General features: G+C 36.1%; 1 protein-coding gene across 1 annotated transcript in view; it reads left to right on the top strand.

Moving 5' to 3' along the window:
* RP1 (RP1 axonemal microtubule associated) overlaps positions 1-12,754 on the top strand; it is a 173,898-nt gene that overhangs the window by 126,847 nt on the left and 34,297 nt on the right. Inside the window, exons 41-44 of the mRNA XM_074146784.1 lie at positions 882-1,014; positions 2,358-2,497; positions 7,433-7,685; positions 12,485-12,726. Of these exons, the coding sequence (XP_074002885.1) occupies positions 882-1,014; positions 2,358-2,497; positions 7,433-7,685; positions 12,485-12,726 (768 nt within the window). The remainder of the gene's footprint in view (positions 1-881; positions 1,015-2,357; positions 2,498-7,432; positions 7,686-12,484; positions 12,727-12,754) is intronic.

The following is a 12,754-nucleotide window of genomic DNA, read 5'->3' as shown; positions in this document are numbered from 1 at the left end:
TTGTTTCATTTTTTTGTTTGTTTTTAATGTCTTGTATATTATATTTCTATACAAAGAGATTCTAAAGGCATATCATTTCTGCAAAATTGTAGTCATTAGCTATGTATCACATTCAATCCTGCATATAGTAGTTACCAGATATATTTCTGCATATGCTTGGTAGCTTGTCATTCTGTATTTTATAACCTGACCTAGGATAAAGTTCCCAATCTGAGTTGCCCTCCTGTGAATCTGATCTCCACATTGACTGTCTCAGTAGTAACGAGAGGTGAGCTTCCACGGCTGTGCTTCCTCAGTTGGTTTGGGGGTTGTACGTTCACAAATTTGGAACCTAATAAGTTCAGTCTCCACCAAGTATTTAAAATGAATGCTGGCCCTAAGCTCACGCCTTCTATTGGAATTCATTCTTCAAATAACTTATTTCCACAGAGAGCCCCGAAGGCCACTGGACAACTAATTTCTGCCAACTTGGAAAATCCTAGCTGAGATATAGCAAGTCACATGTAAACAAATAAAAAGCAGCAAAACAAATGTTTTTTGCAAACTGGGCATATCTATTAAGATTGATGTAGCTGTATTCATTCATTTGACATTCTGAAATTGCAAGTATATACAGCTCAATTTAACCTGTATCCTTCATTGGTTCTCTACGAATGGGTCCTATGCCTGTGTCTACATGCAGTGAAGAACACACCCGTTAACACCAGGTTGCAGAATTAGCGGCTGGCAGCAACGACCATAGCGCTTATGCAGAATCAGGCAGCTTTTATAAAGTGTGTGCAGGCATTAACAATAGGAAGAAATGTCAGTTTTATTTGGGATGCAAATAAGAAATGAAACAATCCAGATAAATTAATTTCTTCTTCTGATTCTGCCTGCAGCTTCAGCTAAAAGACCTGGACACTAAGCAAGAGTTGGGCTTTCACGCTGAAGCCCAATGTCTGTTTGGAGAGGATGGTTCTGAGACTGTGGCAGAGCTAGCAGCGGTCAGGCCAGACAAGCCGCCACTCAGGGGTATGCTGCTGAACTTCAAAATAAATGCACATACACACAAAATTGTGAACTGCTTAATGGGATGAACACAATGGGCAAGACTGCAAAGCATTTTACATATATATAAAAAAGCACTCAAAATTATTTTTAAAATTCATTCAATATACCTGTGTAAACCATCTGGGGTCTTTAATAATGTGTATTGTTAAAGCATTTTTTCTGTTTTAAAACAACTGATATATATTGTTTTCACTAGAATAAGTATCAATTCGAAAGTCTGAAAAATACACAAAGCCCAATCAGTATGCTTCTGTTGAAATTTTCAAAAAATGACTGCTTTCCACTCGGTGAGGGGCTAAATCACAGATTTGAAAAAGGCATGTGCAAAGACTTAACGGCATGAATCACAAAAATAAAAAACAATCTTTTGCTGAGGTTTTCTTCAAGGCTGATCTTCCTCTGTTTCATTTTGTCATTGTATTTAAAATATTATAATATCTTCCTTTGTTCTGATTACATTTTATAAAATATTTAGAAAAGAATTCTCATCCATTATAGTCTATGAACAGAAGTCCGAGATAAAATATTTAAAACTTTTTGCATTTAATATCTAACTGAAGGCTAGACTTCAAATGGAAATATATCTTAACACATTGTTATAACATTTAATTCTTCACAGAGCTTACAGAACCCATAAAAAAAAAATTCTCTGTCATGCTGCCTCAAGGAATCTGTACTATATAACTCATCAGCCAAAATTCATGGCAAACCATCCTTTGTGGTGAATAATAATAATAACAGTGCATATCTGTATAAATAGCTGAGCCATTTCTCCTGAACATATTACTTGATGTTGGCCATAATTTTCAAAATGCCAAATTAAACCAGAATTCAGCTGACCCAGAACAAAAAGTGGATTTTATCTGTTATATCTTCATTTGTGTTTTTTCTTTGGTAAAATGTTGTTAGAGTTGATCCTAACTCAATTTAAGACCTTTAATTTCTACAAGAATTCAAAGCTTTTTACAAAGCCCAATAAAATCAGTGTGATTCTTTCAGTTGATTTCGGTGACCACTGGATAAGGCTCCAGAACTATGACGTTTTCTTTTCCTGTAATGTAAGCAGGAATTGTTGCATTGATTCATAACGGACGTCTCCTCTCCAGTGCTGTACTGTGCTGTTGGGAGGTAACTAGCAATCTATATGAAACTCAGACAGAACATTAATGTCAATTACTATAACTTCATTCCTTGATCTTGAAATTAATCTTCTACCTAAAATAAATTGGTTTGTAATGCTTGGTAATTACGTTGGTGAATACTCTGATTTGGTAATGTCTTGTGTCACTGACTTTTCATGACAGAAATTCTTTACTCGATCAGTGTTCGTACGGGAACATTGCCTGCATCAGGGACTGATGCAGATGTATTTATCACAGTATTTGGAGACCAGGGAGATTCCTGCAAAAGGAGATTAAGACACTCAACTTTTGAAAGGGGGCAGGTTAGTACTGAGTTATTTTCCTTACATATTTGCTTAATGTGTTTTATTTTGTTGCCTTCTTCTAATATCATATTTCTTTTCAATTATCAAATACAAGCATTGATGTTACACTATGGTAACCTGCGGAAAAGATGTGTTGCTTACTAAGTATAGACATTTTACCTGAATTAGGATTGCAGTTTAAGAATAGTTCAAGTGCCAATAAATTTAAAACCCACAAACCAGCAGTAACTGATCTTAGAAACTGGAATTGAACCCAATGATATATAAAACTCTGTGGCTTAATTTTCAGTTACTTGTGAAGCTGGTATAGAAATATCAGGGTTATTTCCTGTGACTGCTCCTTTAAAATCCATTTTTTAAAAGATCTGTCCAGATATGGTTGAAAGAGACGTTTTAAATGCCTTAGCTACTACATGTTAATTAATCCATTTATATATAGAATTGCGAACAGGTAAAGCTGCTTGTAAACATATGTGACTGCTCAAGATAAATCCTAGGAGAGATTTTCTGGTCAACCTTTACTCATTACCATACTAATGATTATTGCTGCACAATATGTTCACATGTATCCTGGACTCAGACCAGATACGACTAAATAGGATTTAAAGAGACCTTTCAATTGATCACTTGATCCTGTACAATAAACCAGGATCCTCTATACTTATTTTGTACCATCTTAGGATCTCTCATGGCTGAGATGTCATAACTTTCCTGGATGACCTGTCCCACTGCTTTCCTAGCTTTGCCCTTAAACAATTCTACCTTCATTTGCTTTGTAATGTCAAAATATTTTCTTGAGCTTAGAAACATAGGAACCAGCCATGTTATCCATGTGTTCCATAGTCATTGATAATTTTTTTTCTATGAATTTGTGTAAACTGTTTTTAAACATATGGTGAGCATCCAGTCTCCTGTGGTAGTACAGACTGCACTTTATCTGCAATCCGTGTAAAACTTCCACATACTAGTTTCATCTGATTTCCCTTCTTTTACTGGAAGACACAGTGCATGGTTTTTTCCCTTGTCACGTTCTCTTTGGGGTTCTTGTTTTCAGAGACCTCTATCCTCTGCGTGCTTGTTTTGTCAGTAGATTGTTTGTTGTTCCTTGTGTAGAACAACACCTCTTTAATCATCCTATTTGCACTTTCCTATATCTTTTTCTGACTCTTCAGTAATACACTCACAACCTCTTTAAAAATTTGCCGTGATTTCCTCTGCTTCTCTTTTTTCTTCTTTGTTGGAGTTCTGTTAGTTTAGCTCTAGGTACCATCTTCAGACAACTGTTGCTCTAATTGCGCTGTGTGATATAGTGTACGAAGCACCCACAGGCAGGATGTCTACATTCATTTCTAAGCTCAGTCACTGGTTTACCTGATGATCTGAATGTATCTTTTTCCCTTCCTTCTGTCCCTCATTTCCCATGGTAAAATGAAGATAACCAGTAGTTTAGGCAAGAGTGAAAAGAGGTGAGCATGTATATCCCATTGAAGTTTACTTCCCCTTTCATTTACTACTGAGGAAAATTAAATACATCTTTTAAAAATATGCATATTCTCTCCTTTTCATAGCAATAACCTAGTGCTAGATTCATAACAGTATGTAGTGTCCTGGTAACTAGAGAAATTACTCCCTTGCTTTTTAAACTCCTTCTCAGAGAGGAGTCTAGGTGTGGCTGGATCCAATCCTAGTCCCAGACTTGGTCAATGGTTTATGTCTAAAGGATTATACATGTGCAATCAACCCTTTATATTACTTAGCTAAGATTTCAAACTTTAGCATGCTATTAGTCACTTACCAAAAATCTGTTGCGGCAAGGAATCTCTCAGCCTCGAGGACTAGAACCTTAAGTGAGTGTCCTCACAAAAGGGGAGATCTGGTGTGCAGCCCGCTGCTGTACAGGAGAGCTCAAAGGGCTCTTGGGCTGTCCACTACTTATACAGTAAGATAATTAACCTATAGTCATATTCTCATGGGAACAAAATTTCTAGGTCCCCACTCCAGACAGTGTTTTGGCTGTGTTGCCAGCCATCCCCCAAAGTCCAGGTGCAAGTTATCGCAACTGATGTTGTGATGGCCATGGTGGCCAAAGCCCAAGCAGGAGCTGGGGCGGGGTGGGGGGAAACAGGGAGAGCACACTGCCACAGAGGGGGGAAACCCCTTAAATTTGTATGCAAAATAATGAGCTCTGAAATAGGAAAGTGACCTTAGCATTAGGATAGCTCTGTAATGATGTCAGCCCAGTACTCAGCAGAAGTAAAACAAAAGGAAAACAGAAGAGATCAAATTTTTAAGAATTCTTAGAAAAAGGAAAAAAGAACAGCTGCCCAAAAGTAGAAAATACAGTCACGCCCCCAGGTAAGTTCTCTGGTGAGGACAATAGATGCTGTGTTTTTTAGTGATTCACTTGTCTCGAAAAGTGCAAGAAGAATGTCAAGTGATATGAAGTATCTTCCATGCAAGGAACAATTAAACAAATGAGTACTGGTTGGCCTGGGAAAGTAATGATGAGAGGGAGATGATAAGAAATATAAAATGGCATAGAGAAAATGAGTAATTCTATTTTCTCATTAAATACACCGGCTCAAGAGCTTTAAATGAAATATGCGGGTGGCAGACTCAAAACAAAAGAAGGTGGCTTTTTGCACAGTGCATAATTAACATATTTTGCTTTCCGGCACAAGATGTTGCAGACAGTAAAATGCATGTTGGTGCACAAAGCCATTGCACATTGTCACAGAAGGCAACTTTCCACTGAGGGCTGTTAAGTGCAAAGACACAATCTCTGGCTCAGGAAATCTCTGAACCACAAATTACTAAAGCCTGAGAGACTTTATATTCAAGAAGCATCTCTATATATTTGCCCTGTTTTTCAACTCTTCCCTAGAAATCTGTTATTGGTAGCTGTCGGCAACAGTATACTGGACTAGATGGATCTGCGGTCTGACATACTACTGCCAGTCTTACATTCTTTTACATAGAAGTAGATTAATAAAAAAGTTGGAATGAGGTTTTAGTGAGAGTATCTAAGACTAGAAGGTGAAAGGAAGAGAAGTAAAGGGCAAGCTGTCTTGAGAGACATGATTACGTCAGCAATATCCCTGGAAAATACGGAAAGGACAGGCAGAGAAAACAAAGTTAAGGAAACTAGAGATGTGAAAAAAAAAGGATCTCTCTTGACTGATAAAGGACTAGAATATAAGGAAAAGCTAGGAAGACAGAAAATTGCAACAAAGTGTAAGAAAAGAGAGTAAAGAGAGTGTTGATTTAATTACTGCAGAAAATAAGGCTGGTTTATATTTATTTAAGTAACTGTATGTTTAACTTTTTCACCAGTTTAATGGGTCAGATAAATGGGGATTGTAATTTTGCCTAGCTAATGCTTCATCTAAAGCAAGACAATTTAAATAAAATCCTTTTGGCTTTCATTAATTACACTTCCAGTAGTGTGTTTAATGCAGTTCCAAATGTCTTTATACTGAGGGGAAAAAAAAAGAAAGAAATGTAATGACATCAACCAAAAGTACATTCTTGTTAATGCTGAGGGAGTAGGCAATTTAATGTATTATTATGAGAATTCATTGATAACAATGGGTGATTATGACCACTGTTGTCTAATGACTGTTAATTATTATCACAAAGAATGAGACTAATGATAGGTCCCTCTTTCAGATAGAGTTAGCTGTGAAGGAACATGAATATTAGCAATACAGGCTATTTCCTCTAAGTCAAGGGTCATGTAGACTGACAAGAAAATTATATTTGGCTCAGAACTACAAAGAATAAAATTAAAAAGCAATGAGTGCTCCCAAAAAGTTATTTACAAGATGTTCCTCACAGCTAGATCTTATTTTGGGCTACATATGCATTACATGAAGGGGTATAACTTGCCATGGTAACTGCGGGGAGACCATGGATTTAACAAGGTAGGAAGGCTGGAAGTCCTAAGGTTGTGATGTTTTCTTTTTCTGAGCACATTGTAAAGAATAGTCCGACACAGACAGGAGAATGGACCAGATGACATAATTCTTTCTAAAAATCATCTTTTCCTTTGTTGCTTTCTGGTCCTCATGCTTTTTCCTGCCTGGTGGCAAATTGGTTGGCAACAAATAAAAATTATAGCGTCTGTTTCTACTATCCATCTGGGTTTTTTTAATGTCACCCACACACATGCCCGTGTATCTACCCACCCACTCATATTATCTCTTGCATGGAACACATTCATTCTCTCACTCCCATAATTTATTCATCCCAACATGCACTAGTGCAGTTGCCATTTAGCTTTTGTTTACTGGTAGCCGTAGCAATATTTAAACAGATGTCTATTTACATCCAAAGAGCACATCAATTCTTGCTTGTATGCGTGAACAGCCTTAGTTATAGTTTCTAATGTCAGTATCTTCCTTTGTTTGCATAGTCATCAACAGTGTCAGTATTTCTGTTCAGAGTGGAATAATACCACGTTTCCAATTTAAAAAATAGGATGGCTTAGAGTAGAAAAGACTTTGAAATGTTTAAAAATAAAATGCCTTATCTAAACCAAAGTTCAATTTACTAGGCCTGTCCTGATATTTGAAGCACTCCCTTTGTTTCAGCTAGGAGAATTGGTTGAACTTCAATTTTCATGAGACTTCTGTAAATAAATTTATGATTACAGGGTTCTTTCTACTCAAAACAGTGGGATGTTTTTCATAATAAAGCCTGGGATGCAGTGATCATGAACAAGTAAAATGTACATATTCAAGATACACGTATTTTCTGAACAGTGTCTCCAAATATGAATGTCAGCCTAAAATATCTTTCTTTGCTATCAGAAAAGAAAAGAAACTTCAGCATTGAAAGCAATCTGTCTTTCCAAACACAATCTTCTTAAAGTTGGACGATAAAATGTGTGGTTTAATCACTTTGTTATTCATTTTGCCTTTTCCTGCTCAGGTTTGTACCTCTGAAATGAGAGCAGTAGACCTTGGACAGTTAAACAAAGTGCTTGTTGAGCACCATAATGTGGGTTATGGAGCTGGATGGTACCTGGACCAAATTGTCATCCATGAATCAGGCAAGACTGATGACCAATATGCATTTCTTTGCCAGCAATGGTTAGACAGCGGAGTTGGTGACGCACAGACGAAACGAATGTTGAAACTTCTTGGAAAAGTCAGGAATGGGATGTTGACAGGAAAGATTTATGGTAAGGTCCAAGATAATCAAAGCTCCTTCCTGCTTTCGTTTTAATTTAATTCATATTATTTTTTTTCAGTTATTTTAGAACTAAACTCAAAATATAAAAATAATATAGCTTAAATGTGAGTTGCATCTCTTATACAAATTGTCTCTCCAAACACTTTCCAGAGCTGGTAAATACAATTATAATGTTCAGGGAAGAAAGCTTAGAGCAGAAGGGAGATATTAAGTGATGGAGGCAATGAAGGAACTATGTTTTTAGTGGAAGCTAGAAAAAAGCTGAAGCAAAAAGAGGTAGGTTGTTCCATATGGCAGTCAATGCAGAGCAGAAGGCTCCTGCAACAGTGATGAAATCACAAGAAGAGACTCAAAAACTCTTTTAGCAGAATGAGATTTTCCCGTATGTTCATATATTTGCAGAAAGCATTTGCTTTTATTTGCAGTTTTCTTTTTTACTTATATCAATGGCACAAGTTCTTGCAAACAGCTCGTTGACCTGAACCCAATATCCTATTCAAACTGCTTAATCTAAAAAAAGACCAAAATTCAGAAACAACTTAGACACTGAAAGCATGATAAGTCTTTTATGCTTTGCCAGGGCACTGGATTTCTTAGCTCTCTCACATGTATTTTTTGAAGAGGTGTAAAATGTTGGTTTGGGTCCATTATGAAATCTGAATCAGAACTGGTAGACCAAACTCTGTAAAGTTTAAATAATCTGAAGGTGTGAATTTGCATTCTATATCAGCCGTTTTGTAAACTGATCTTTATTAATTTCTGTGCTCATGAATATTTCATTTTATGCTCAGAGAGTTTTCCATTATACATAGTTGCAGACACAGTTAGTAGTGTGTATCCTCATATTTAGCTACCTGTACTTGGTCCACTGGTGAAGATCTTACATCATCTGTGGAAACAGAAAAATAACGTCGTTGAGGCAACAGAAGGGCAGAATACCATGGAAATATAAGCATAGGATGAGCAGCTAGAGTAGTGACAATTTCAGAATAAGAAATAGCTGTATTGCACCACTGCAAGTATTCCAGGTCTCTAAAAAAGTAGATTCCATAGGTGCCCTACATAACCCACAGAGCAAGGCAAGCGTCTCCTGAGGGTAATTCAGAGCAGAAGCCCAGCATTGGTCAGAATCTGTCGCATCTTTTTTCACTGATAGTATGAAAAATGATAGAAATCTTGCATCCTTGTTTATGCACCTTAATTAGCGTTTGAATGAAGCTATATAAAACATTTCCCTTCCCTTGTTTCCCACACAAACATAGTCTTCAAAAATCTGAGTGCAGACCTGCTAGTATTTTCCAGTCTATGATTATTAATACTCAACTCTGTATCTATTGAAAACCAGCGCTGGTCTAGGTGTATAATAACTTTAGAAAGAATATGACAAGTAAGCAGAGAGCCTATAAGGCATGGAGAAATAAAAGACTGATCAGCAAAAAGTGCTTTACCTTAGAGGTCAGAAAGCATAGGGATAAAATAGGACTTACAAAACATCAAACTGAATCAGATTTTATAAAAGAATTAAAACAAATGGTAAAGGTTCTACAACCATTTACTTATCAAGAGAACCTGGAAAGATGTGTAATTGCGCAGGAACAATAGAGTGCAGACTGCAGGTGATGTAGGTAAAATCCCTAAACAAATAGAATACTTTATCTCAGTTTTCATTAATGAACCATAATGTTGGCAAGGGAAGCAAACCCAAAATTACTAATGGGAATAAGGTTATTGGAAATCACCAAATCTGAACTGCAAATAGAACTTTGAATTTCATGTAGTCTAACAGTGACAACCAAAGGAGTCGTTAGCCCAGAATATTGAAGGAGTTGGGAAATGAAGTGGCAGATCTAGTATCAAGGTTTTCAAACGATTTTATGAAGACAAAAGGCATGACTTGAAGACAGCAAAGGTAATACATCTATCTAAAGAATAGAAAGCATAATGTAGGTGACTATAGACCTAGTCATCGATCACATGCAAAACTCTATAATGCATTTTGAAGAAAAGAATAGTTAAGATAATAGAGGCAAGTAGGAAATGAGAAGGAATGCATCGTGACTTTACTAAAGATAGATTGTAAAACAAAGTTGATACTCTTTAGAAATATTTTCTACTAAAACAAATGTAATGACATCTAATCTGTCTAAATTTCAGTACTGAATTTCAGTTGCTTTCTGGGAAATTATTAGGTAATAATAAGAAAGTGGAAACTAGTGATAAAAGGAAGAATTGTAAAGAGGAGGAGAAAAGAGAATGAATATGCTGAGGAAATCTTGGTGCTGCAAAGCTGTGATTAAGAGGTTATATGATAAACTTTGAGAACTGGAAGAAAGCAATGCAACTGAATTCAGTAGCACAAAGCTTGAATACAGTTAGGCATAAACCCAACTAAATATTTAAGCGCTTAATTCTGGTACAGGTTCCTAATTTCCATTGATTTTTTTTGGAAATTAGGAACTAAGTAGTAGCAAAGAGTCTAAAAACTGTATTGGATCTGTATCCCCATATCTTGTAATGATTTCTGCTGCAGGAGTTCATCAGCGGGGTATAACTAGGAGAAGTACCTGGGTTTGTTATCTATCACAGGGTAATTTTTGAGACAGTAACGTGATGTGGCTGTGAACAAAGTAATTGTGACCCCACAATGTATGTGGGCAACACCAGTGAAGATCAAAAAGAAATAAAGCCACTACAGAGAAACAGTGATGTTTCACTGGGAATTCTGTGTCCAGAAGGATTGGTTCAAGCTGGAACAGCTGTAAAGAAGAGATGATGACTGGGAATATGGCAAGTCTTTGTTGTGAAAGGGTATTGAAAAAACTTGACATAATCAGACTAGCAAATTAAATGCTCAAAATGAACGTAGTTGTGATTTATCAAATTAATGGTGTCTTACACATCAAGGAGAGAAAAGAGTTATTTAAGCTAACGGACAAAGTTGTTGTAAAAATAGATGGGTTTCAGCAGTCCATTAATGCCATTCTGAGAAAATTAAAAGATTTCTGAGAATGAATTTGCAGCATAGCTCTTCTTTAGACTTAGCTAAAGAGAAGGAAAGAAGCTTAATGTAGCTGCTTTTAAATTGGTTCTTGACAAATTTGTCAGAGATTATACAATAGAGTTAACAAGTAATAGCAGCGTATGGTACTGTATGATCCAACAGAGATAGTCCTTCCGTTCAGTCTTCATAGGCAGCTATACATTGATAATTTAAAGGTGTAATATTTCAGTACTAAAGGGCTAAAAAATCTTGGATTATGTCACAGGGAATATGATAAATTCTCACTTGACTTCCATTTTTTCATGGATATCATTGGTTTCATTTATATTTAATGTTCATAGACATGAAAATGGTAGCTATTTATGATTATCCATAAAGTCATAACATCTGAAGTTATTCTAGATGATTTTAAAGATGGTGAGTACTAACTTTTTACATTCACCAAGTCCTGAATTTATGGCACAGCTCCTCACCTGATCTAAAGTAATAAAGCTTTATTTGCATTAGTTTACAGTAGGAGATAAAGATTTGCCTGTTGTGGTTAGGAAGCTGGACTTTACAGGACTATGGACATAAACTCAGAAAGTCACTGTTTCAATTACTCAAAGCAAAATACCCTGTTTTACAAAATAGCTAGTTAAAATTATTAAATCCATTCTTTGCCTCACTTTGCATAAACATAGCTAAGTTATCTTAATAAAAAAATGATCATACTCAATTCTGCACCAGCCCGGGAGACCAAAGCCTCTCTGCAGGAGTCAACTTTTGAGAATGGAAAATGTGGTTTTGATAGCCCTGGGTTTTCCATATATTCTATTAGCATGAATTAAAATGTTAAAGCTAGCTAAATCAATGGGATTTTTTTGATGAGTACAAGTTCCTGATCCTGAAAACTGTCTTGATGATTGGAGGTTTAACTAAGTATCTGTTCAGTATAGAGTTTACAGAAGTTGCTCAGGAACCTACCTGGAATAAATCCTTATGAGCCTTCAGGTGACTGCCAATTAATCTAGAATGTTTAAGAGACTAAGTGGTTCAAACCAGACTTTTAGTTTGAACACGAGCTACTATTCTACATGATTTTGCATTTTTTTAAAAGTAAAACTGCTGGTTTTGAGTGTTTTCTGTGCCCCTAAAGTAGGCAAATCTATGTGCTGTTGTATAGGACTATTTTTAATCTCTCAGCAAACATCACTTCTTCACAGAAGAAGTGCATAAAGTTTTGTACTTCACTGGCATAATAATTGTCATCTGTGATAAAAATGCAACATTTCAGTTTATCTCATCAGCATCTTCTTATAGAAAATATGTAGCAAATTTTAATGTTCTAGTTTAAATGAAAAAATACTCTCTCCTGATTAAAGGCAAACCTGATAGATTTTGTACTATCTAGTACAAAATATGCTGCTTTTGAGTGGTGATTAGTAAGAAAAAAAAAATGTATGTTATCAGAAGAAATGTTTATGAGGGGAAAAAAATCAACAGGTTGGCACGGCTCTTCGTAAGTCTCTAATATGGAACTGGCAGTCTTATCTGCATATGCATAGTGCTATTGGTCTGGCCCATCTCTAAAGGGTCAGCCATGACTATGGAAGGGCTGGTGTCCAAACTGCTTCTCGCTAAACCAATGATAATGAATGAACCAGTTACGTGCCGATATTTTAGCTCAGTGCAAAGGTGGGAATGGGTTGCTAATCACTCACTAACTCGGTCTGCTACAAATTGTTGTATTATTTTGAATAGTCAGCAAACCCATTAATTTTTTTTCTACTGGTTTGTTTCAACAGGGACTTGGAATGTCCTTGTGAAAACTGGTGATATTTCTTCTAGTTCCATGAATCCTAAAATGTCTCTAACTGTATGTGGTGAAAAAGGTACCTGTACTTCAATCATATTCCCCAAAGGATCCCTTAAAAAAAAGGAGATTTATGAGACTTCAATTGAACTAAATAAGAAATTCAATACTATATTCAAAGTTCGCCTAGAAATTGAAGAGGCTGGAGAAGGAGAGACTTGGCATTGCCATGAGGTAAAAAATAAAAACTAAAGCAGTTACT

This window comes from Numenius arquata, chromosome 4, assembly GCF_964106895.1.
Source record: "Numenius arquata chromosome 4, bNumArq3.hap1.1, whole genome shotgun sequence".
NCBI lineage: Eukaryota > Metazoa > Chordata > Aves > Charadriiformes > Scolopacidae > Numenius > Numenius arquata.
Note: the sequence above shows the minus strand (reverse complement) of the source record. Positions and strands in the feature narration are given on the sequence as shown.